General features: G+C 45.3%; 1 protein-coding gene across 2 annotated transcripts in view; it reads left to right on the forward strand.

Annotated features, from left to right (window-relative positions):
• The window catches only part of LOC135698879 (dynein beta chain, ciliary-like), a 42519-nt gene that overhangs the window by 16164 nt on the left and 3175 nt on the right, over nt 1-23180 (forward strand). The window contains exons 9-17 of one of the 2 annotated variants that reach the window (XM_065219023.1): nt 3962-3991; nt 4244-5626; nt 5693-5959; nt 18306-18638; nt 18697-19409; nt 19470-21591; nt 21649-22374; nt 22433-22936; nt 22995-23161. In XM_065219023.1, the coding sequence (XP_065075095.1) occupies nt 3962-3991; nt 4244-5626; nt 5693-5959; nt 18306-18638; nt 18697-19409; nt 19470-21591; nt 21649-22374; nt 22433-22936; nt 22995-23161 (6245 nt within the window). The remainder of the gene's footprint in view (nt 1-3961; nt 3992-4243; nt 5627-5692; nt 5960-18305; nt 18639-18696; nt 19410-19469; nt 21592-21648; nt 22375-22432; nt 22937-22994; nt 23162-23180) is intronic. The other variant, XM_065219024.1, reaches the window with a different exon arrangement.

The raw sequence follows: 23180 nt of genomic DNA on the forward strand, positions 1-23180 counted from the left end.
GTGGTTCATTCGCCTCCTCCACGTTCCGTCATCCATCTGCACTCCACCGTAGATGGTACGCAACACCTTCCGTTCGAAAACACCAAGGGCGCGTTGGTTCTCCACGAGCATAGTCCAGGTCTCGTGGCCTTAAAGGACCACCGTTCTAATCAGCGTCTTGTAGACAGTCAACTTCGTGCGGCGGCGAATTTTATTCGACCGGAGCGTCCTCCGGAGTCCAAAGTAGGCACGATTCCCTGCCATAATGCGTCTTTGAATTTCTCTGCTGGTATCATTTTCGGCGGTCACCAGTGAGCCCAAATACACGAACTCATCGACCACCTCGATTTCGTCACCGTCTATCTGAACTCGGGGTGGGAGGCTAACATTGTCTTCCCTAGAACCTCTTGCTTTCATATATTTTGTCTTTGATGCGTTGATGGCAAGTCCAATCCGTCTAGCTTCAGTCTTCAGTCTGATGTACGTTTCCGCCATCATCTCAAAGTTCCGTGCCATAATATCAATGTCATCGGCGAAACCAAGGAGCTGGATGGACTTCCTGAATATCGTTCCACTCGTGTCTATCCCAGCTCTTCTGATCACACCTTCTAACGCGATGTTGAACAGCAGACACGAAAGTCCATCACCCTGCCGTAACCCCCTTCGAGATTCAAAGGGACTCGAGAGTGTCCCCGATACTCGAACAACGCACATCACTCGATCCATCGTCGCCTTGACCAATCGCATCAGTTTATCCGTAAATCCGTACTCGTGCATAATCTGCCATAGCTGATCTCGATCGATTGTGTCGTATGCGGATTTGAAATCGATGAACAAATGATGTGTGGGCACGTTGTATTCGCGGCATTTCTGCAGAACCTGCCGAATCGCGAAAATTTGGTCCGTGGTAGCGCGGGCACCCATGAATCCCGCCTGGTATTGCCCCACGAACTCTCTTGCATATGGTGACAGACGGAGGCATAGAATTTGGGAGAGTAAATACCTTGTAGGCGGCGCTCAGCAGTGTGATCGCGCGGTAGTTTCAGCAATCCAACTTGTCGCCCTTTTTGTAGATTGGGCATACGACACCTTCCATCCACTCCTCCGGTAATATCTCCTCCTCCCAAATCTTGGCAATTACCCAGTGCAGCGCTCTAGCCAGTGCTTCACCACCGTATTTCAATAGCTCACTTGGTAGTTGATCTACACCAGTTGCTTTGTTGTTCTTCAGCCGACCGATCTCCTCCTCAACTTCTTGAAGATCAGGGGCCGGTAGCCTGTCGTCTTCTGCGCGTGCTCCAAGGTCTGTTGCCGTGCCACCTTCGTTTTCTGCTGCATCACCGTTGAGGTGCTCGTCATAGTACTGCTTCCACCTCTCAATCACCTCACACTCGTTCGTGAGAAGGTTACCGTCCAAGTCCTTGCACATATCGGCTTGCGGCACACTATTTAGCTTCTCGTAGAACTTCCGTGTGTCCTTTACGCGGTACAGATTTTCCATCGCCTCGCGATCTCGGTCTTCCTGCTGACGCTTCTTCCTTCGGAAAACCGAGTTTTGTCTGTTCCGCGCTTGTCTGTATCTCTCCACATTCAATCTCGTGCGGTGTTGCAGCATTCTTCTCCTCTACTAACAGTTTGCATTCGTCGTCAAACCAGTCATTTCTTCGGTCCGGGATTGCAGTGCCTAGTACCGCTGCAGCAGTACTACCTATGGCTGACCGGATGTCCCTCCAGCCATCTTCAAGAGAAGCTGCGCCAAACTGCTCTTCCGTGGGTAGTGCAACTTCCAGCTGCTGCGCGTAGTCCTGGGCAACTCCGGTGTCCCGTAGTTGCTCAATGTTGGGTCGTGGCGTTCGACTTCGACGTGTGTTATGCACCGTCGAGAGTTTTGAGCACATGCATACTGCAACTAGGTAGTGGTCCGAATCTATGTTCGCACTGCGGTACGTGCAGACGTTGATAATGTCGGAGAAGAATTTCCCGTCGATTAGAACGTGATCGATTTGGTTTTCTGTGTGTTGGTCAGGATCTCCAGGTGGCTTTGTGGATATCCTTGCGGGGGAAAAAGGTACTTCGAACTACCATACCCCGGGAGGCTGCAAAGTTCACGCATCGTTGGCCGTTGTCGTTCGATACGGCATGCAGGCTGTTTGGCCCGATTGTCGGTCTATACATTGCCTCCCGTTCTACCTGAGCGTTCATGTCGCCGATGACGATTTTGACGTCCCGTTGCGAACAGCCGTCGTACACCTGCTCCAGCTGCGCATAGAACGCTTCTTTCTCGTCGTCGGGTCTCCCTTCGTGTGGGCAGTGCACGTTGATGATGATGTAGTTGAAGAAACGGCCCTTAATCCTCAACTTGCACATCCTCGCGTTGATCGGCTGCCAACCAATCACGCGTTGGCGCATCTTACCCAGCACTACAAAGCCGGTTCCCAGCTCGTTGGTGGTGCCACATCTCTGGTAGAAAGTAGCCGCTCGATGCCCGCTTTTCCATACCTTTTGTTCCGTCCAGCAAAGTTCCTGCAGTGCTACGACTTTGAAGTTGCGTGGTTGAAGTTCGTCATAGATTAACCTATCGCAACCCGGGAAGCCGAGCGATTTGCAATTCCATGTTCCGAGTTTCCAATCGTAGTCCTTATTTCGTCGCGTAGGTCTGTGCCGATTGTTCTGATCCGTATTTTTTTCTTCGGTATTTGAAACTTTGTTTTTTTTTCCAGGGCGGCTTTTTGGGCCTGCCCCAACCCCCTGTCTCGCCGGGGGACCATCGTGCACAGCTCTGTTTAGAGTCCCACGCTGGCACTAGGACGGTGATCAGCCGCTCCTAACATGGAGAACAGACGCCGTTTTGAGCCGCACCTCCATGGTGAGCAGACGCTCAGGTTTGGTGAAGCATTTCCTCTATCACCGTACTATGGTTACCGCGCCAGTGTTCGCGTCGCACCTCTTCACTTTGCTATTGCCGGACTGGCAACATTGCCCAGGCTACGCCACCCAGCTGTGTCCATGTTTCAGCTGGTAGTCTTTTGTTATCATATGACTCGAGGAGGTGTGAAGTAGGAACTTGTGAGGACCAGGGCTAGGTATTCCGCTCCTTCCAGGATGTCAACTCACCATTTTGTAGCCACATGTGGTTCACATCAATACAAACTACATTTTTGAAGATGAGCACTTTGGATTTTGCTATAGGTCTTCAACTACTAATCAACTCTTAAGAGTTACCAATCTAATTCAAACAAATCTAAAGGCTGCTCAACTTGAGTTGCTCTTCTAGGCATAGAAAAAACATTCAACAGTGTTTGGCATGAAAGTTTGATTGCTAAATTGAAGAAGTTTAATTTTCCACTCTATATTACGAAACTAGTTCAAGATTATTTAACTAGCAGAACTTTACAGGTAAATTATCAGAATTCTAATTATTTAATTAAAAAACTAAACAGGCCTCCTCAAGTAAAAGCTTCTAGCTACGCCAATGATGTCATCAATGCAAGTAATGTGAGTGATTTCTTCGATTAGAAACGAATTACCATAAACATTCCAAAACTTCATCATACACGCTCCATGTACCTCGTTTCTTCCGTCCAACTTCCCAAAAAGATAAATTACTCCCCGTTGTTTCGAGTCGATTCCAAAAATATACATGCACTTCCATCGTTTGAACTTCTGCCACAGTTTTGTTTTAGTTTACTTTCCTCTTCCGAATCCCTCGAACCGTTCAACTATTTAGAATTTAATTTTTCCCGAGTTCTCCCAAAGGCAATTTGCCCACAACTGACAGTAGGTACACTGTATACAAAAGAAGCACACACACCGCCGAACAGAAGTGCTGAGTAAATTCGTCCGCTGCATCACAACGCAAAGTTTTACATACTGTAAACACGTTCATACTGTAAGCATTTTTCCTTCTCTCTATTTTTCCTCCCCAACAATGCCGCCACCGCCGCCGCCACACACGTACACACACACACACGCTGCAATTAAGCTGTTGAAAACTTATGGACGGGAAATGTTGGTTTGTGTGCCTTCTTGCTCTTTCTCGCACTACTTAATACTGGGCACTGGTAGAATAGTTACACATAATTTAAAACTACATTACACCAATCCGACCACTGCCTGCAGTAGGTTAGATGAAGCCGGCACTGGCCACGGCCAGACAGACCGGCTTTGCCCTTTGGTTTTCCCATGAACTTGCACATTGTTTTTCCGCCCCGGATAGAATTACAAATTATGGAACTTGCTTAACTGATTTATTACTTTCTCGTAGGTCCGTTTCCGGATGGACGACTCCACGACCCTGGCCGATCTGCTGGAGCTGAACCTGCACAACTACGAGGAGGAAGTGAAAACAATCGTCGACAAATCGGTCAAGGAGATGGGCATGGAGAAGATCCTGCGGGACCTGGAGGTGGCCTGGCGGGATTTGGCGTTCGAGGACGAGGTGCACGAGCGAACCGCGCTCAAGTTGCTCAAAGTTTCCGAGGAAGTTATCGAAATGCTGGAGGAGAACCAGGTGCAATTGCAGAATCTGATGTCATCGAAATATATTGCCTTCTTCCTGGCGGAAGTTTCCAAGTGGCAGCTGGCACTGTCCAACGCGGATCAGGTCATTACGGCGTGGTTCGAGGTGCAGCGGAAGTGGATGTACCTGGAGAGTATATTCATTGGCTCGGAGGATATTCGCAGCCAGCTGCCGGATGATTCCAAGCGGTTCGATGGAATTGACAAGGAGTTTAAGCGATTGTTGACCGAAGTTGCAGCGAATTCGAATATTGTGAAGGCAACCAATCGGGAGGGATTGTATGAGAAGTTGGAGGGGCTGCTTTCGGAGTTGGTACTCTGTGAGAAGGCTTTGAATGATTATCTGGAGACGAAGCGATTGGCTTATCCGAGGTTCTACTTCGTTTCGTCAGCGGATTTGCTGGACATCTTGTCGAACGGTAACCAACCGGAACTGGTGGCGAAGCACTTGACCAAGCTGTACGATTCGTTGGCGAAATTGGTGTTCTCAAAGACTTCCAAGAAGATGGCAGTGGGAATGATTTCCAAGGAGAACGAAGAGTATGTAGCGTTCAAGGAGAATTGTGACTGCAGCGGCAAGGTCGAGATTTGGTTGAATCGAGTGACGGACAGTATGCGGATCACGCTTCATGACCTGTTCGAACAGTCCGTCAATGCTTACGAAGAGAAACCCAGAGATCAGTGGGTGTTTGATTGGCCTGCTCAACCGGCACTTTGTGCGACGCAAATCTGGTGGACTACGGAGGTGAACGTGGCCTTCGCCAGGCTTGAAGAAGGTTACGAAAATGCACTCAAGGACTACCAAAAGAAACAGATCGTCCAACTGAATGCTTTGATCGTTTTGCTTTGCGGAGAGTTGAGTCAAGGAGATCGCCAGAAAATTATGACCATCTGTACGATTGACGTCCATTCGCGAGACGTGGTGGCCAAGATGATACAGCAGAAAGTGGAAACTGGACAAGCGTTCCAGTGGCAGAGCCAGCTCAGGCATCGCTGGGATACGAATTTGGACGATTGCTACGCTAACATTTGCGATGCTGAGTTTCGCTACGACTATGAATACCTCGGAAACACTCCTCGGCTGGTTATCACTCCCCTGACGGATCGATGCTACATCACACTGACGCAGGTCGGTAGATATATGTTTCCCGTTGTAAACGCTAGCAGAATGTTAATGCCTTGTTGCCTTTTACAGTCATTGCATCTTATCATGGGTGGTGCACCGGCGGGTCCAGCCGGAACGGGGAAAACCGAAACCACCAAGGATTTGGGTCGCGCGCTCGGCATCATGGTGTACGTGTTCAACTGCTCGGAGCAGATGGACTACAAATCCTGCGGTAACATCTACAAGGGCCTCTCGCAGACCGGGGCCTGGGGCTGTTTCGACGAATTCAACCGAATCTCGGTCGAGGTCCTGTCGGTGGTGGCTGTCCAGGTGAAATCGATCCAGGATGCAATCAAGGTAATTGAATTTTGTCTCCATCCGCTCTCCGAGACGAGTGTCGTCCATCAATATCTCTATGATAGTCGTTTTTTTTTTTGAATGGAAACCGAGTCGGAACAGAACTAGTCTGTTTTGGGCAGAAATATTCCCCCGCACCTCCCGGGTGTACCACCACTACTGTGTGTATGATTGTATATCGTATTTCTCTACTTTATTTTGTCTGTCTGGTACTCTTTTTTTCGGTGTGTGTAAAGGGTGAACACAAATATGCAACCCTTAGTGATATCAAGGTAAAACTCTGGAGACCATCTGGCTGCATGTGCAGAAGACTGTTTCTGTTAAAATTGTAACCTATGCTTTGTTGTTGTTGGTATGACAGGGAGAAAAACTCGCTTTGAAATTCATCTCCCGTGTGATACTTCTTACACACTACTGCATGCCGTGTTTTTCGTGATGTTAGAGCTTTATCACCCCTCACCTGATAGCACGTCATTTCTTGGTGGGATTCATTTCATCTCAGACGTTATCTCACAACAGTAATAGGATCAATTTCGTGCGAATGCTGATTGACCTTAATTGGCCGCGTCATCAGATGAGCCAAATCTTCCAATCTCGTTCGCTGGTCCAATCACGCGAAATAGATCCGATCCAATTTCGCAAAACCAGTTGCATTTGGTCTTTCCCATCCTCATCATCATCCTCATCACCGTGAAGTCACGTTCTAATGACTATTCAATAACCTATAACGCAATCGACGATGCGTGTTTCATTTGAATTTTCATCGACGACGACGACGACGACGACCGGAAACGGAGCAAAAAGCACACATCTCGCGACATACTCGATGGAATTACCATTCATTGGGCTTTGATTTTTTCGTCCTTTTGAGCTTATTGTTTTTGTTATTGTTATTACACGAGTTTGTTCTGTTGTTTGCTGGAAAATTAAACCACACCATCATTGTAGGTCTTGCAGGGGGATGAGGCCTCGGGGAATGGGCGTTGAAGTTGGATGAGTGCTGCTTGGGGATGTACAGAATTTTCGGGAACGATTTCTTTATGATTTTGTTTATCGTTCGTCAGATGTCGCGAGTTTTCTGCCACACTGATGGATCCATAATCCAGAAGCTAAGGAAGAGAATTAATTCGTTCGTCCATTTCCGTCACATCCAGCAGAAACATCAAACATAGTAATGCTTCAAATACCAAACGTTAATCTGGAAATTAATTTTTTAATTAATTATTACGTCTACTTTGAAGCATAATAAGCAAGTGAGATAATTCTGAGCTTGGGTAGAGCGTTGACTCAATGATGAAATGAAAAATAAATTCCTTAAAAAGACAAATGAAGATTACTGCTTAAAGTTGATAACGTGAATCTACAGTTTTGGTATTTTACTATACTCAGGGTGTCGACTCAATGAAAAAAGTAAGAGATTTTATCCAAAACACGATCGTAGATTTTACGTAGGATTACGTGCTCAGTATCAGTATTCAGCTACTCCCCCTTATTCTGCGAGTCACGTGACTCTCTGTCACCGGTGAGGTGACAATTGTTACCTCGTGTGAGGTGACTCTCCATGTAAATCAAATGGAGAGTCACCTCACACGAGGTGACTATTGTCACTTCACCGGTGAGAGAGAGTCACGTGACTCGCAGAATAGGGGGGACTGTGTTACGGAAACCATCCGAACGACCTTGATCTTCAGAAAAACTTTGCTGAAGATAGCACCTTTGCAGATAATCAGGATTTCGAGATATAGGTAATGTTACAAGGGGTAGGTCACTCCGCACACCAATCTTGGATCAACGTTTTTCTCAGTGTCAAGTGTGCCGGAGGTGTGTTCCGGTCATAGACCAAGCTGCGTTTTTTTTTTTTGTAGAATACGAATATTATGGTATATTTGGCAACCCGGTATTTCTGACAGATGGAATGTTTTGGCCTGGCTGCTAGGATACGAGCTGACCGATACGATTACGGTGTTGTGTGAAAAGTCCATCTTATTCCTGACCAGCAAGAAGAAGATCGAGGAGGGCGGTGAGGAGGACATTCCCTCGGTGAAGCTGTTGGTTCGAGATAAGAACGACAAAGGCAAGGCAAATTTTGAAAAGCTACTGGAAGCGATTTGAACATTTGAAAGGGTGAAATAACTACTCTACAAAAACGAGCAAAGTACATCCTGTGAATGTTCTTGATCAACCAGCAGGAGCAGGATTCATTTCAAAGAATATTGATTTTTTAGTCCATCGGGGAATGGCTATCCTATAGCAAAGTGTATGGACCGACGCGGAATATCCACAGAGCAGTCATGGTTATGATCCAGATCCCACACAAGGTCACGAAACGCCATCGAATTGAACTCCAGATAGTGGCCACAAACGGTGAATGTAACCTGTAAATTTGTTTTCCGTAGTATGAACAATTAAACGGCTTCGGTGATGAATTTACCAACGAGTGACGGCTGGCTTCTTCCTCGTTTGGAAATGAACGCGAACTCAAATATTAAAACGAATCCTGGAATATGTGCGTCTTCATGTGGGTTTTCAGGTTATTCGATTTGGTGAACGTTTTCTGGCAGATCTAACTTGTTATTATTGTGCTGCTTTACGTGATCTCCCATATCGGCCACATTCATGAAGACTTTGATACAGCCAGTACAGGTGTTGAACTTCTGATCTGTCCAGTAAATCTGGACGTGTTTGGCCAGTCCTGATGAAACTACGTTCGATAGACCTTGCAGACGAGTGAATTAGTTCGCATGTGGGTTGTTAGATTATTCTTCTCGTTGAAAAGCTTTAGAAAATTGTGTAAGCAAGGGACGTTCGTTCGAGTGGGTCCTAAAGTCAAAAGCCTTAAGCATTTTTCACAGATTTCATACTTGTACGACTTCTGTCCCGAATGAGCCAGCGTGTCCTGAAAAAAGGTTTCATACACCAGGATTACATCTGCAAACGAAATGACCTGTAAGAACATCCACTGAATCAACATAAAAAGACAATTCCTTTTCAGAGCTTTGTCACAGACAAACAGACATAACTCCTAGAAGAAATTTCTTCAAAAAATATCGTCAAGCGTATTTTGCATGCGCACACAGCAAAACAAATGTAATATCGACTAACGTAATTCAAGCTGATGTATGAAATAATGATGTAATAGCAAAAAAACAGATACAATATTACATCAATAGATGTAATTTTGTTCGCAAAATCGATGTACATCGTACAACGTAATATTATACAACCAGCGGAATGACCTCTGTGCAGCTATTTGGATGTAATATTCAACAACTTTTTTTCAGTGCACTAGCACCATCTATCATCCACATTCCCAAGCATTGTTTTGCAACCAGAGCATCCCTCGTTCATGCAATTTTTTCACTAGTTGCTTTTCTTTCGTTCTGTCAACGCGTCAGCTGTGTTGAATAAAAACAAAATAGATGGAAGTCAGTGATATCGGTTCTACGAAATTTTCCGAAGATCTATAGAATTGATTGAATCCTGCAGAAATACGGATCCGTAGGAAAAATTCACAGAATTTAAGACTTTTGTTTAGGGATTTGTTTTGTTTGCTTAGTGTGCTTTTTCTTTTGCTGGAAACAAGTTTATAAACGCGATGCATCACTTATTAGTGCCCTTTCTACCACCGCTCATCAGAAGAAAAAAAAATACGCATCAATCAATGATATTCATGGTGAAGTATTGAACATCAATAACTGATAAAAGTTGATTGAATATTACAGTCATCAACATGATGTGTTCTCGAATTCTGTGTACATCGTACAACGTAATATTGGGAATGGAATGACTAATGTGCAGCAGTTTTGATGTAATATTCAACAACTTTTTTTTCTGTATTCGTCAGATGTGGTATGTGTCTCCAGTGGGATGCCTTGACCACTCATCATTTTCAAGAGCTGACATCTTCTAACTAGACGTGAAAAAGAACTGGCATCACTGATAAGTTTGAAATGTGGTGGCTTGCTCAATGCTTCAGTGGCGCCACCATGACAAGTGCAAGCACATTCCCAACTAAAACATTATTTGCGATGAATGTGATAGTGAGTGTTATGTCTGTTTGTCTGTGGCTTTGTGGTGCACTGTTAGCTTTGCAGCTGTCTAGAACTTCTGGTATACCATGCAATCAAACTCATTTTGAGAATGTCAATGAATATACCTGTAGAGGATGGGCTAGGTGTTATGAAATCGGCGTCAAAAGAGTTCTATTTTTATCTCACCTCGTCTCACCGCAGTCTCACGTGGTTTTCAGCGCTAATGTCCCACAAGTGGACATAACGGTCTCTCGATCCGTTCTTCTCATTTCCCCCGTACTAGTTACAAGTATTGATCTCATCAGTAGCTTGAGGTTCAATATGCAGAAGAAGTAAACTGTGGTGCTACCGGATGAATGGATTCAGATTCATCAACGGCATAATGCACTGCGATTATACTGATGCTCCAACGCGAAGGCGGAGATCTGAATTATTCCATTACCATTTTTTTCTAAACCGAGATGTTCTTATGTAACCGATATTTACTTATGTAACTACCGATTATAAAGCTTCCAGCAAGATGTCGATCTCCTATGGAACGAGAGGAATAATTTATAAAAAAAATTCAAACATCTCAAAGAAAAATCAGCGATATAGACTGAACGAATTCTTTGCCGTTATCCGGACTTAGCATAAATTTGAAAAATTTTTAATCAAATCAATAGATTGCTTCAACATAAAATCAGTGCCAACATTTCAAAGGGGCGTAATTGCATTTGTAAACAATGGCGTTAGCCTTCGATTTCTCATGAATAAAAGCTCACTCATGAAAGTTATTTACATCACCAAGTAGGGGAATGTTTCCTCTACCATCTAGCATTGTTAATTTGAAGAGGTGAGCTTTCAGTTGCGAGAAATCGACAGCTAAAGCCATTGTTTACAAAAGCAATTACGCCCCTTTGAAATGTTGGCACTGAAATGATTAAATTTTAATCATTCTTTGTTTGGTAATATTTTTGAGAGAACAAGTTCAATGACAGCTGTGCAGCAGTGCTCCCATTTTATTTAATGAACAATCCAATGCCTACGAGATTGTGCCGAAGGTGTGCTGAATCTACTTTCGGCACACTGTGCTGAGTGACTTACCCCTTGTGGTGCTATACTTTTTAGAAGGGATGCAATATTCAAATGAGTGTTGCAATACTTTTTCAAGCAATTCCATACTCATGACTGGTAGTGGTAGTGTACCTATTGTTATTTCATGTGTGCGTGAATTTGAAAATTTATATCAAATTATAGGGGGCCCCGCAATAAAAAGTAGACCATGAGCCCCACGAGTGGTTAAAGCGGCCCTGGATGAAATATATTTTTCTTCTTTCTTATCTAAGCTGAATTCGAGAAATTTTTTTGAGATTGTGATCAAATTCCCGATAATTCCCACCGTTAAACACTGTCTTTCGTATCATACAAGGTGGGAGTCTGCCTCGAATCGAAGTCGAAAGCTATGGATCCTTTTTCTTGGCCACAAGGGATCGAATTTCGGGAGTTTATTGAGGATGAGGCAAGAACCCGGTATTTTGGAAACCTGGTCCGTCGAACAGCAATTATTCTACTGATCTCGTCAACACTCGCTCTCATTTGATCGTCTACTATCAAAACGTCCGTAGTTTGAGAACTAAAACAAATGCTTTGCTCCATTCGCTGCTTTCTTATGATTTTGACGTCGTGGTTTTCAACGTACACTATCTACCACTGTGACCGGAATTCCCGCACCAGTGGACTACGATGTGGTGGTGGTGTTTTAATTGCCGTGAAATCCGTGCTGAATTGTAAAGCCGTGCAGCTGGTTGATTGCGAGAATCTCGAACAAATTGCGATGCAAGTTATACTACCACATCAATCGCTTTTCCTGTGTTGCATCTACATTAGTCCTAGTAGTCAACTCGACACCTATACCAAGCACACCGACTCCGTACAACAGCTTCTTGAAATGGCTAGCCCCCATGATACAACTATTATAGTTTTGGTTGATTACAACCTGCCGAATCTAGCTTGGGACTTCGATGAGGATGTTCAAAGATTCTTACCTCTCAATGCTTCATCTAAACAAGAACTTGCTGTAGTCCAGTCCTTACTGTCTGCAGGACTTAAGCAAATCAGCGATCTGGTCAACGAGAATGGCAAACCTCTCGACCTGTTGCTCGTCAGTGAATCAGATCCTATTGAGCTGTTTGAACCGCCAGCTGCAATTTTGAAACTTGATCGCCATCATAAGCCGTTAGTTTTGAAAGTTGATATCCGTTCGAGCGACCATCCGTCATCGTATCCAGCAGCACGCAGTGAGTACAATTTCGCACGGTGTGATTTCGATGCTATTAATCCACGATACTGTTCCGGTAAAGGCACGTGGACACTGATGGAAATCAAACGAACATGATCCCATTTCCATTTTGTCGTAAACTGTACAGATCTTGATCTGTACAATTGATTGATTGATTTGTCTTTATTTAGGAGGCTTTCAGCCTGAGGCTGGTTTGCCTCCAAAGATCTGTACAAACTACGACCAACGATTAGTCCTCTTCCACCTTGAAAATAGGTTTTTGCATAGGCCGAGGGGGAAGACAGTGAGAAATTAAGAGCAATCCAGAGTAGCTCTGAGGAACTATTTTGCTCTCTGATGAACGATTTTATGATCCCGATTGTTTTGACATCGCAGCCCAATCAATCAATGTTTTTGGTGTAAAGGAACGTCAGTTTTTTCAGCCGGTGACCTTTGCCGTAAAATACACTCAATTCATCGGAGAACCTGCTAGCAAAACAAACATCACGCAATAACGTTGCTGTTTTGATACAAAATAAATGGGGGTAGGGGGCGTCTGTAGGGGTTTGGTGGAATAGTTTGTACGTTTGTATTTTCCTGGTCTAGCAACCGAGACCCTCACAGGATGCATTCTCAAGTACATGTCCCCACCGAAGAGAATATCCATTCGCTTGCTCTAAGGATCTGGATGCCCAGTACTACGTTTGCAAGATCCTGGTCAATTTCATTACCATTGCAAAGATAAAAGTGCCCTGCAGAAATCCATCATCAGAGTGATTTAAGAAAATAGCCAAAACCTCAATGAACTGGTAGAAAACGAGATCATTTCCTTATTGCATCCAGTTATTTTCTTCATTCATTGCTTTCGTTTCGTTATCGAACTGACATTTGCATGGTCAGATTCCAAAACTATATGCCCTACTAATTCTGTTTTCGTCACAAATTAGATCAGATCCCAGAGCAAACCAGAGTAGCTCGGAGCAACTCTGAGTAAAAGAGGTACTCACATGAAAGCCGTCTTCCCCCGCTTCCCCCTCGGCATAGGCAACTCACAGATAACAAATACATTGTTAGACTGAGTCAAGCTCAGAGAAGTGAGTTACCTTTTTCGCATGTGCAGCCACCAATCGAGAACAACCCTTTTTTGGTTCCATTTGGAGTCCCAAACAACTGTGCAAAATTTGGAGACGATTGGTTGTAACTCGGCTTTCCGCATTGCGTTTGAAATTCGTATGGAAATTAGTATGGGAAAACCAACTTTTTTGCATGTTTATCCATAGAGACCACCACCGCATGAAACGTGCAACTAAGTATGTACAAATATAGTCCAGGAAGTGCCTAACAACTTTACCAAAGAAAGTACGGTGCTAGAATGTATCTAAAAAAAAGTTATAGCTAATCAAATATTTATGGTTTGAATCAAACACCAAACATCCCTTTTTCTGCCAACACTGCCGGTGTACCAATAGAAATCAGATTCCAAACTGAAATAATATCAGAGTTTCTTATCTTGCCTATTTGGTACACTGATACACATTTACAAAACACAGAAGTACTCGTACGTGAAGAACCAAAAACAAGAGAAAACGAAAACTGTCTTCACCAGTTTCGTCTCAGACACAGGTACAGTCGAATTTCACTTGTTGGGCAAACGTTAAGTCGGCTTATTTTCAGTTGGGATCCCAAGCCAAACGTCACTTCTAACAGTGCTGATTCCTTTTCGAAATTTAGACCGGCTTCATGCAAAAACCGGCAAACGAGTGGAGTAATGATACAGATTATTTCAATGCGATACAACGAGTTGCTTCCTTGATGATTGTCAACGATATGGCTGAATGAGGAGTGAAGCTAATTTCTGACTTATCAAGAAACCCACCCTAGACCTAGTTCAACAGCAATATTTGCTTATAGAACAGCATCGGAAAGAGTATTCTGATAAATCGTAGAACATATTAAAATGAAATATAATCATTACAATTCAATGACATTTGTGTGAATATATCTGACATTGTATATTGCACCAAAAGAGTAGGGAAGAGAATGGTAGTACTCGCTTTACAACTGCTCTTAAGAGTTGAAGCAAATGTTTTTGAATAACCCATCCGAACAACTCGAGAGATGGGAAATAGATAGATCTATTGTTTTTGAATATTTCATCTGAACATACTAAACTGATAAAATAATCAACTTTGAAATTATTTCAGATTGGAGTCTGACTTTCATTGGTACACCGGCAGTGTTGGAAGAAGGGATTTTTGGCATTTAATTCGAAACATTGATCTCTTAACAGCAATAACTTTTTTTTAGGGGCATTCTAGCACAATACATTTTTGAGCAAAGTTGTTAGGCACTTCCTGGGCTATACTTTAACGTATTTAGGTTTGTGCAAAATTGTGGTCCCTAGTAATAAAAAAGCAAAAAAGTAGGGTTTCCCATACTAATTTCCATACAAATTTCAAATGCAACGCGGAAAGCCGGGCTACAACCAATCGTTCCCAAATTTTGCACAGTTGTTTGGGACCCCAAATGGAACCAAAAAAACATTGTTCTGAAAAAATGATCATGATGACCCATCCTATGCATTTCCAACAACCGTGGTGGAATCCACAATTGCGTAATCTGTGTAAGGCCCGTAAACGAGTTTTTTGCTCCTGGGCTGCTGAAAACAAGTGTGGTGTGCAGCTTGCAGAAGTCGAATACAACAGTTTGCATGAAGTTCGCTTTCGTGAGTATATCAATAACCTCCAGAGTGGCTTCAAAGAAAACCCATCGTCGTTCTGGTCCCGCAAAAGATCAGCTGGTATTCCGGTAGACGTCACCTACTGTAATCGAAGCTCCTCCACCGATGCCACTTCTGCAAACCTTTTCGTTGATTTCTTCCGAAGCGTTTTCGAACTCGATCAAACTCCTCCGCAGCAGCTTAACTTCAGCCGTTATTTTCAAAGTCCTTTGCTCGGTGGATACATCGAAAGGCCCAGGTCCGGATCGTATTCTACCGTCTTTCATCAATAGTTGTGCAGCATCGTTGGCCGCACCGGTTATGTTATCACTCCCTTGCTCGTTTGGTTCAGCGTTTGACGGTTCGTGTGGTTCTTCTTGCTTCAGTCTATGCGTGTTCTACGTCTCTGTCCTACACTAGTGACTGACTTGAAAATAGTGACATAGCCACTAAAAAGTGACAGCCAGCCCTGTGATAGCTCTTCAAAGTGACTGTATCATGAAAATCTACACAGCTAAAAAAAAGTAGTGTAAATTTCCGTTACTATGATGCACATAAATGGAGCGTCATATATCATACAAATTTAGGTTATAGATCGTGTAAATTTATGAGACATGTCATGCAATATCCCATATATTGTATGCAACTGTCCACTTTTGTTTGCAACATTTCTTGCAAGTTGCTAATTTACGTGAAAAGGAAGTTTACATGTATGAATGTTTGCATGCATGGATGTTTACATCGCCAGTAAAGTTCAGAATTTTTTGGTGTGTAGTTCAGTCCAAGGGTCTTTTTCTCGAAGAGTGGACGAATTAAAGGGTGTCTCAAATAAAATTGCATCACGGAAAAAACGCTGTAGAAAATAACGTAGTTGACCGATCCTTTTCAAACTTTCAGACTATAAAATATAACCCATTAGTAAGCTTTTGGCATATTTATTTCATTCAACTTCAATACCATAACCGTACGCTCGCACCTCACTTTTAACTACACTCATTAGGTTCTGTACAACATCTTCTTCTGTACGGAAACCCACTTTTTCTTCATGTCTTCCTCTGATTTGACCTGTTTGGGATGCTTCCGTAGTCCCTGCTTCATAATAGCCCAGTATTTTCGATGTACCTTAGTTCCCGTTCGTTGGGTGGGTTCATGTCCTTGGGTACGAAAGTGACACCAACCGGTGAACACTCGTGTTTATTTCAGTTACCATGGAGACGTAATTTGTGATAAGCCCCGGTCCCTTTCAAATTGTATCATTATTTATGAACGGCCTTATATTTGAAATGACGTTTCACATTCATCTAGTGATGTCCGATTTTCATTCGAATAATCGATTAATCGATTAACGAACCGAAAAGTAAACTATTCATAGTCGGTTAGATCATGCCGATATAAGCATTAACATCTCCAGAGGATCATCACCGATCGTTTCAAACATGTGCTGCACTCTCATTGGTGGAAAAATTGCAGCACAGCGAACAAAAAATAATCGATTAGTTGTTAATCGAGTAATTAAAAAATGGGACACCTCTGATTTTGGTGTGATTGTTTTGATAAAAATGAGCGCAAAATTGCATCTCTTCCGAGGGGGCAGCAAAACCACAAAATTACCTTGAATACGGGGGGTTCTCATTGGATGAAAGGGACCGTGAAAGAAGACACTAAAATAAAAAGTTTTTCTTCCGACAGTTTCATCTTAGTATTCATCTTTGGTGACACCGTTGGCTTCGTACCACTCCAGGACAACATTTGAATAGTGGCACGAAGCTAGATCCGGCCAGAAGATCGTAGGGCCCTCGTGTTGCTTCAACACAGGAAGCAGACGCTTCTGTAGACACTCCTTGAGGTAGATCTCCCCGTTTACAGTCCCGGTAGTCACGAATGGCGCACTCCGTTTGCCACATGAGCAGATCGCTTGCCAAATAATGTATTACTTGGCAAACTTTGAAGGTTTCTGCTTGCTTACTTCCTCCGTAACATCAAACTTGTGCTGGGCGCTGAAGAACAGCAGCCCCGGAAGCTGCCGGAAGTCCGCCTTGACGTAAGTCTCATCATCCATGATGAGACAATGAGGCTTCGTCAGCATCTGGGTGTACAGTTTCCGAGCCCGTGACTTTTCCGCCGTATTTTGCCGTTCGTCACGATTTGGAGCCTTCTGCACTTTGTACGTATGTAGTCCCTCCCGGTCCTTGGCTCTCTGAACTAAAGATTAGGACAGATTCAAGTTTTTGGTCAGATCCCTGACCGAAGCATTGGGCTTCGGCTTAAACGCTTACTAATAGAACATCCATTCTGAGCGCATTTCTCCTTCCGTTCGATGCTCAGAGCTTCGTAGTAACATTTAGTCACACGACACACCGTTGACTGCACGATTCCGAGTTGTTTTTCGATGTCCCGATGAGAGAGTATAGGATTTTCCAGGTGCTTGCGCAAATTCAATTCGCGACGTTGCTTTTCGGGTGATGACAATTTTTCCAATTTTCGAAAAACTGAGCGATAATAATACATTGTAAACAATACACTCTAAACTATTTATACCCAAATTTTCAAGAGAAAATACCCACTGGGTAATTTTCTACAGCGTTTGTTCCGTGATGCAATTTGATATGGGACACCCTTTATATTTTTTGCCAATTTACCATCGAAATTCCTGGCTTTTTTCCCGGATAACTGGTCACCCTGATGTACGAGTTGAAGGCGAATTGGTTTATCCAAGCGAAAGGAAATTTCCCCTGGACTCTGTTGATGGGCACAATTGCTCTGATAGAAAACTATTTGGCTATCTGCTTTCTATTAAAAAGACGAGAACTGACTTGAAACATTTCCTACAAAACTAAATTAATGGAAAGATTGACAGAATAACTGCAAACCCCATTTTCTGCAGCATTTCTATAATTTGTTGATGAAAAATTCCCCGACATCCCCAGCCAAAGCAAACCTTTTCCAACGCCACCGCGTCCCCCGAATTTACAAGCCCTCATCATACCATCCCATTCAATCGCTTTTTATGGCCTGCCTGTATGCAACCGCTTTCTTAACCTCGAATGTCATCGGCCACTGAACAACGAACAACAACGGCCTCTGTTAGTGCCTTTCCTCTCTGGTTCGGTTAGCGGCCAATCACCGTACGGAGCACACCGCAGCACCAAACACACATTGATTGTCCATCATTTTTTGCCGGCCCATTTACACGTTCATCCCATTCATGGCACCGACTAACTGTGTGCCTATACCATATCTGTTGTTTTTTGTTTTGCGACCCCAACACCCCCCCCCACCACACGCAAAGCATAAGATCGAAAGCCGAGAGCAGTAATTAAATTTGCATACAAATAGGGCAAGAAGGAGAAATTCAATTTTATGGGCGAAATCATCTCCCTCATCCCAACGGTGGGCATTTTCATCACGATGAATCCGGGCTACGCGGGCCGAACGGAGCTGCCGGAGAACCTGAAGGCCCTCTTCCGTCCGTGTGCCATGGTGGTGCCGGATTTTGAACTGATTTGCGAAATCATGCTGGTGGCGGAGGGATTCCAAGAGGCCCGACTGCTGGCCAGGAAGTTCATCACGCTGTACACGCTGTGCAAGGAGCTGCTGTCGAAGCAGGATCACTACGATTGGGGACTGAGAGCGATCAAGTCGGTACTGGTGGTGGCCGGAGCGTTGAAGGTATTGTGTTGTTGCATTTTCAATCAATTATAGGCTCTTAACCTTTCCTAATCCACAGAGAGGTGATCGAGAACGCCCGGAAGATCAGGTGCTGATGCGAGCTCTGCGAGACTTCAACATTCCCAAAATTGTGACGGATGACGTGCCGGTCTTCATGGGATTGATTGGAGATCTGTTCCCAGCGCTGGATGTTCCCCGGAAACGATCACCAGAATTCGAACGATTGATTCGCAAATCGACATTGGAATTGAAGCTTCAACCCGAGGACAATTTCATTCTGAAGGTCGTCCAGCTGGAAGAACTGTTTGCCGTGCGCCATTCGGTGTTCATCGTAGGGTTTGCCGGCACTGGCAAGAGTCAAGTTTGGAAGACTCTGTTCAAGACCTATCAGAACCAAAGGAGGAAGCCGCATTACAATGATCTGGATCCGAAGGCCGTCACGAATGATGAACTCTTTGGGATCATCAACCCGGCGACGCGTGAGTGGAAAGATGGCCTATTCTCGGTGATCATGCGAGATCAGGCCAATATGGGTGGCACCGGACCGAAGTGGATCGTCCTGGATGGCGACATCGATCCTATGTGGATCGAAAGCTTGAATACCGTCATGGACGATAACAAGGTGCTGACGTTGGCTAGCAATGAGCGTATTGCACTGACCAAAGAGATGCGGCTGTTGTTTGAGATCTCGAACCTGAGAACGGCGACTCCTGCCACGGTGTCCCGGGCCGGAATTCTCTACATCAACCCACAGGATCTTGGATGGAATCCGTAAGTATCGTACCATCAATACATCAAAGACGCGACTCATCTAATATCGAAAATTTTCAGCTTCGTTGCCTCCTGGATCGATTCCCGTGAAACGCAAGCCGAGAAGTGCATCCTATCGGTTCTATTCGACAAGTACATCCCACCGTTGATCGATGCGCAGAAGCGGTTCAAGAAGATCACTCCCATCTCCGAAATCGCCATGATCCAGATGACCTGCCATCTGCTGGACTGCTTGCTCACCCCCCAGAACATTCCTCCGGACAGTCCCAAGGAATGGTACGAAATCTACTACGTCTTCGCCGTCATCTGGGGTTTCGGATCTTCGCTATACCAAGACCAGCTGATTGATTGGCGTAACGAGTTCCACAAGTGGTGGATCAACGAGTTCAAAGTCATTCGATTCCCGCCGGGTGGTACGATCTTCAACTACTACATCGATCCGGAGACGAAGAAGTTCAATCCATGGACGGATCTTGTCCCGAACTTCGAACTGGACACAGACATCCCGTTACAATCGACCTTGGTTCCAACCGCTGAGACCACCAGACTACGCTGGTTCATGGACATCTTAATTGAGGCAAAGCACCCCGTCATGCTGATCGGTGGAGCCGGTTCCGGTAAGAGCGTAATCGTAGCGGACAAGCTGAACAATCTTTCCTACAAATACGCCGTCACTAATGTACCCTTCAACTTCTACACCACTTCGGAGATGCTTCAGCGCGTTCTGGAAAGGCCACTGGAGAAGAAAGCCGGTCGTAATTACGGTCCTCCGGGAAACAAAACCATGGTCTACTTCGTGGATGACATGAACATGCCGGAAGTGGACACGTACGGCACGGTCCAACCGCACACCCTGATTCGACAGTTCATGGACTACCGGCATTGGTACGATCGCACCAAGCTAAGCCTCAAGGAAATCCACAACTGTCAGTTCGTCTCCTGCATGAATCCAACTGCCGGATCGTTCACCATTGACCCCCGTCTTCAGCGACACTTTTGCGTCTTTGCCGTCAGCTTCCCTGCGGGCGATCCTCTCTATCACATCTACTATTCGATCCTCTCGCAGCACCTGGCAAATCCATTGAACAAATTCACCATACAAACGCAGAAGATTTGCGCCGCCCTGGTGTCCTGCGCGCTGATTCTACACCTTCGCATGGGACAGACCTTCCTGCCAACGGCAGTTAAGTTCCACTACGTGTTCAATCTGCGTGATCTGGCCAACATCTTTCAGGGGATGCTGTTTGCCAACGGAGAGACGTGTCCTGAGCCAAACTACTTGATTCGATTGTGGGTTCACGAGGCTACCCGGGTCTACAGCGATAAGCTGGTAGATGATCGGGATATCGAAACGTTCCGGAAGGTTCGATCCGATGTGGTGAAGAAGTCATTCGAGGAGTTTGACGAGAGCAAGGTGTTTGCGCTGCCCATCATCTACTGTCACTTTGCGGAGGGGTTGGTTGATCCCAAGTACATGCCCGTGGCCAGTTGGGAGAGTTTGAACAAGACCCTGGAGGAAGCACAGGGAAACTACAACGATATGATCGGAGCGATGAATTTGGTGCTGTTCGAGGATGCCATGAGCCATGTTTGCAGAATCAGTCGGATCCTGGAGGGACCGAGGGGAAATGCACTGCTGATTGGAGTTGGAGGATCGGGAAAGCAGTCGCTGTCACGATTGGCGGCGTTCATTTCCGGCTTGGAAGTGTCGCAGATTCAACTGAGAAAAGGATATGGCATTCCGGATCTCAAAGCAGACCTGGCTGTGCAGTACATAAAGGCCGGGGTTAAGAACGTCCCCTGTATGTTCCTGATGACCGATGCCCAGGTTGCGGAAGAGTCGTTTTTGGTGTTGATCAACGATCTGCTGGCGTCCGGGGAGATTCCGGACCTATTCCCAGAGGACGATATCGATAACATTGTCAATGCCCTGCGGAATGAGGTTAAACAGCTAGGGATGCTGGATTCGAAGGACAACTGCTGGAAGTACTTCATCGAGAAGGTTCGGAAGTCGTTGAAGATCGTGCTGTGCTTCTCGCCGGTTGGATCAACACTGAGAGTCCGAGCAAGGAAGTTCCCGGCGTTGGTCAACTGCACTGCGATCAATTGGTTCCATGAGTGGCCCAAGTCGGCACTGGAGTCGGTGTCCAATAGGTTCCTATCGGATGTTGATGTCATGCCGGTAAGATAGCTTTCAATTAATTCCACGATCTTATTTTGATGTCCGATTTCGTTTCAGCGCGACCTGGTGGAACCGGTTGCGGTGTTCTTGGCGTATGTCCACGGAACTGTCAACGAGATGTCGCAGATTTACCTGCAGAACGAGCGACGCTACAACTATACCACACCGAAATCGTTCCTGGAGTTGATTGCGCTGTATTCCAAGTTCTTGAAGGAGAAGCACACGGAGTTGAACGAAAGAGTTCACCGTCTCGAGAGTGGTATCTTGAAGCTGGCAGAATGCGCAGAGCAGGTGGATTCGCTTCAGGTCCAACTGGCCGAACAGGAAGTGGTGTTGAAGAAGAAGAACCAGGAAGCCGATAAGCTGATTAAGAGAGTCAGTGCGGAGAACGAGATGGTTCAAAAGGAGAAAAACATTGCCGCTGAAGAGGAAAAGAAAGTCCGAATTATTCAAGAAGATGTCAGCGTTAAGACTACGATCTGCCAGGAAGATTTGAGAAAGGCCGAACCGGCACTCATTGCCGCTCAAGAGGCTCTGGCTACTTTGGACAAGAACAACCTAACGGAACTGAAGTCCTTCGGCTCCCCGCCGGAACAGGTAGTGAAGGTTTGCGCAGCGGTGCTAGTTTTGTTCTCATCGAAGGGAAAAATTCCCAAAGACCGCAGCTGGAAGGCCTGCAAAATGATGATGAATAAAGTCGACGTGTTCATGGCCGACCTCATGTACTATGACAAGAACAACATTCAACCGGATGTGATTAAAGCATTGCAGGAGTACCTTAAGGTAGGTTGGTTGTGATCATGTCTTAGAGAAGTGAAATCTTGAAGTTGTGCATTTCTAGGACTCAGACTTTGATCCGGAGAAGATTCGTTCCAAATCGGCTGCCGCAGCCGGACTGTGTGCTTGGGTCATCAACATCCACAAATACTACCAGGTCTATCAGGTGGTGGAACCTAAACAGCGGGCCTTGGACGAAGCCCAAGCCGAGCTGCATGCCGCTGAGTTGAAAATGTTGGAGCTGACACTGAAGATCAACGAACTGGAGGAGCAGCTCGGAGTAATTCAGGCCGAATTCAACGATGCCCTGGCGGAGAAGCAAAAGTGCCAGGACGAGGCGGACAAGACGGCCTTCACGATCGACCTCGCACACCGTCTGGTGAATGGACTGGCGTCGGAGAATGTGCGCTGGCGGGAATCGATAGCTCAGCTGAAGAGCCAAACCGTGACTCTGCCCGGCGACGTGCTATTGATTGCTTGCTTTATCAGCTACGTCGGTTGTTTCACCAGGCGGTACCGAGTCGAGCTGCAGGAGAAGATGTGGATACCAACCTTCCGGCTGTCCAAGGTAAGCAGAATGATTGCATTTCCAAGAACTAAAAGTAATGGTCGATGTTCCGTAACAGCCGGCCATACCGTTCACGGAAGGTGTCGATCCGCTGAACTTGATCGTCGATGACGCCGTCATTGCTTCCTGGAACAACGAAGGACTCCCATCCGATCGCATGTCTGCGGAGAATGCTGCGATTCTAACGTATTCCTCGCGCTGGCCGTTGATGATCGATCCTCAGCTGTAAGTTTCCCTTATGGCT

Source organism: Ochlerotatus camptorhynchus, unplaced genomic scaffold (genome assembly GCF_037179485.1).
Source record: "Ochlerotatus camptorhynchus isolate MF236.1 unplaced genomic scaffold, CSIRO-AGI_Acam_v1.1 ptg000097l, whole genome shotgun sequence".
Lineage (NCBI taxonomy): Eukaryota > Metazoa > Arthropoda > Insecta > Diptera > Culicidae > Ochlerotatus > Ochlerotatus camptorhynchus.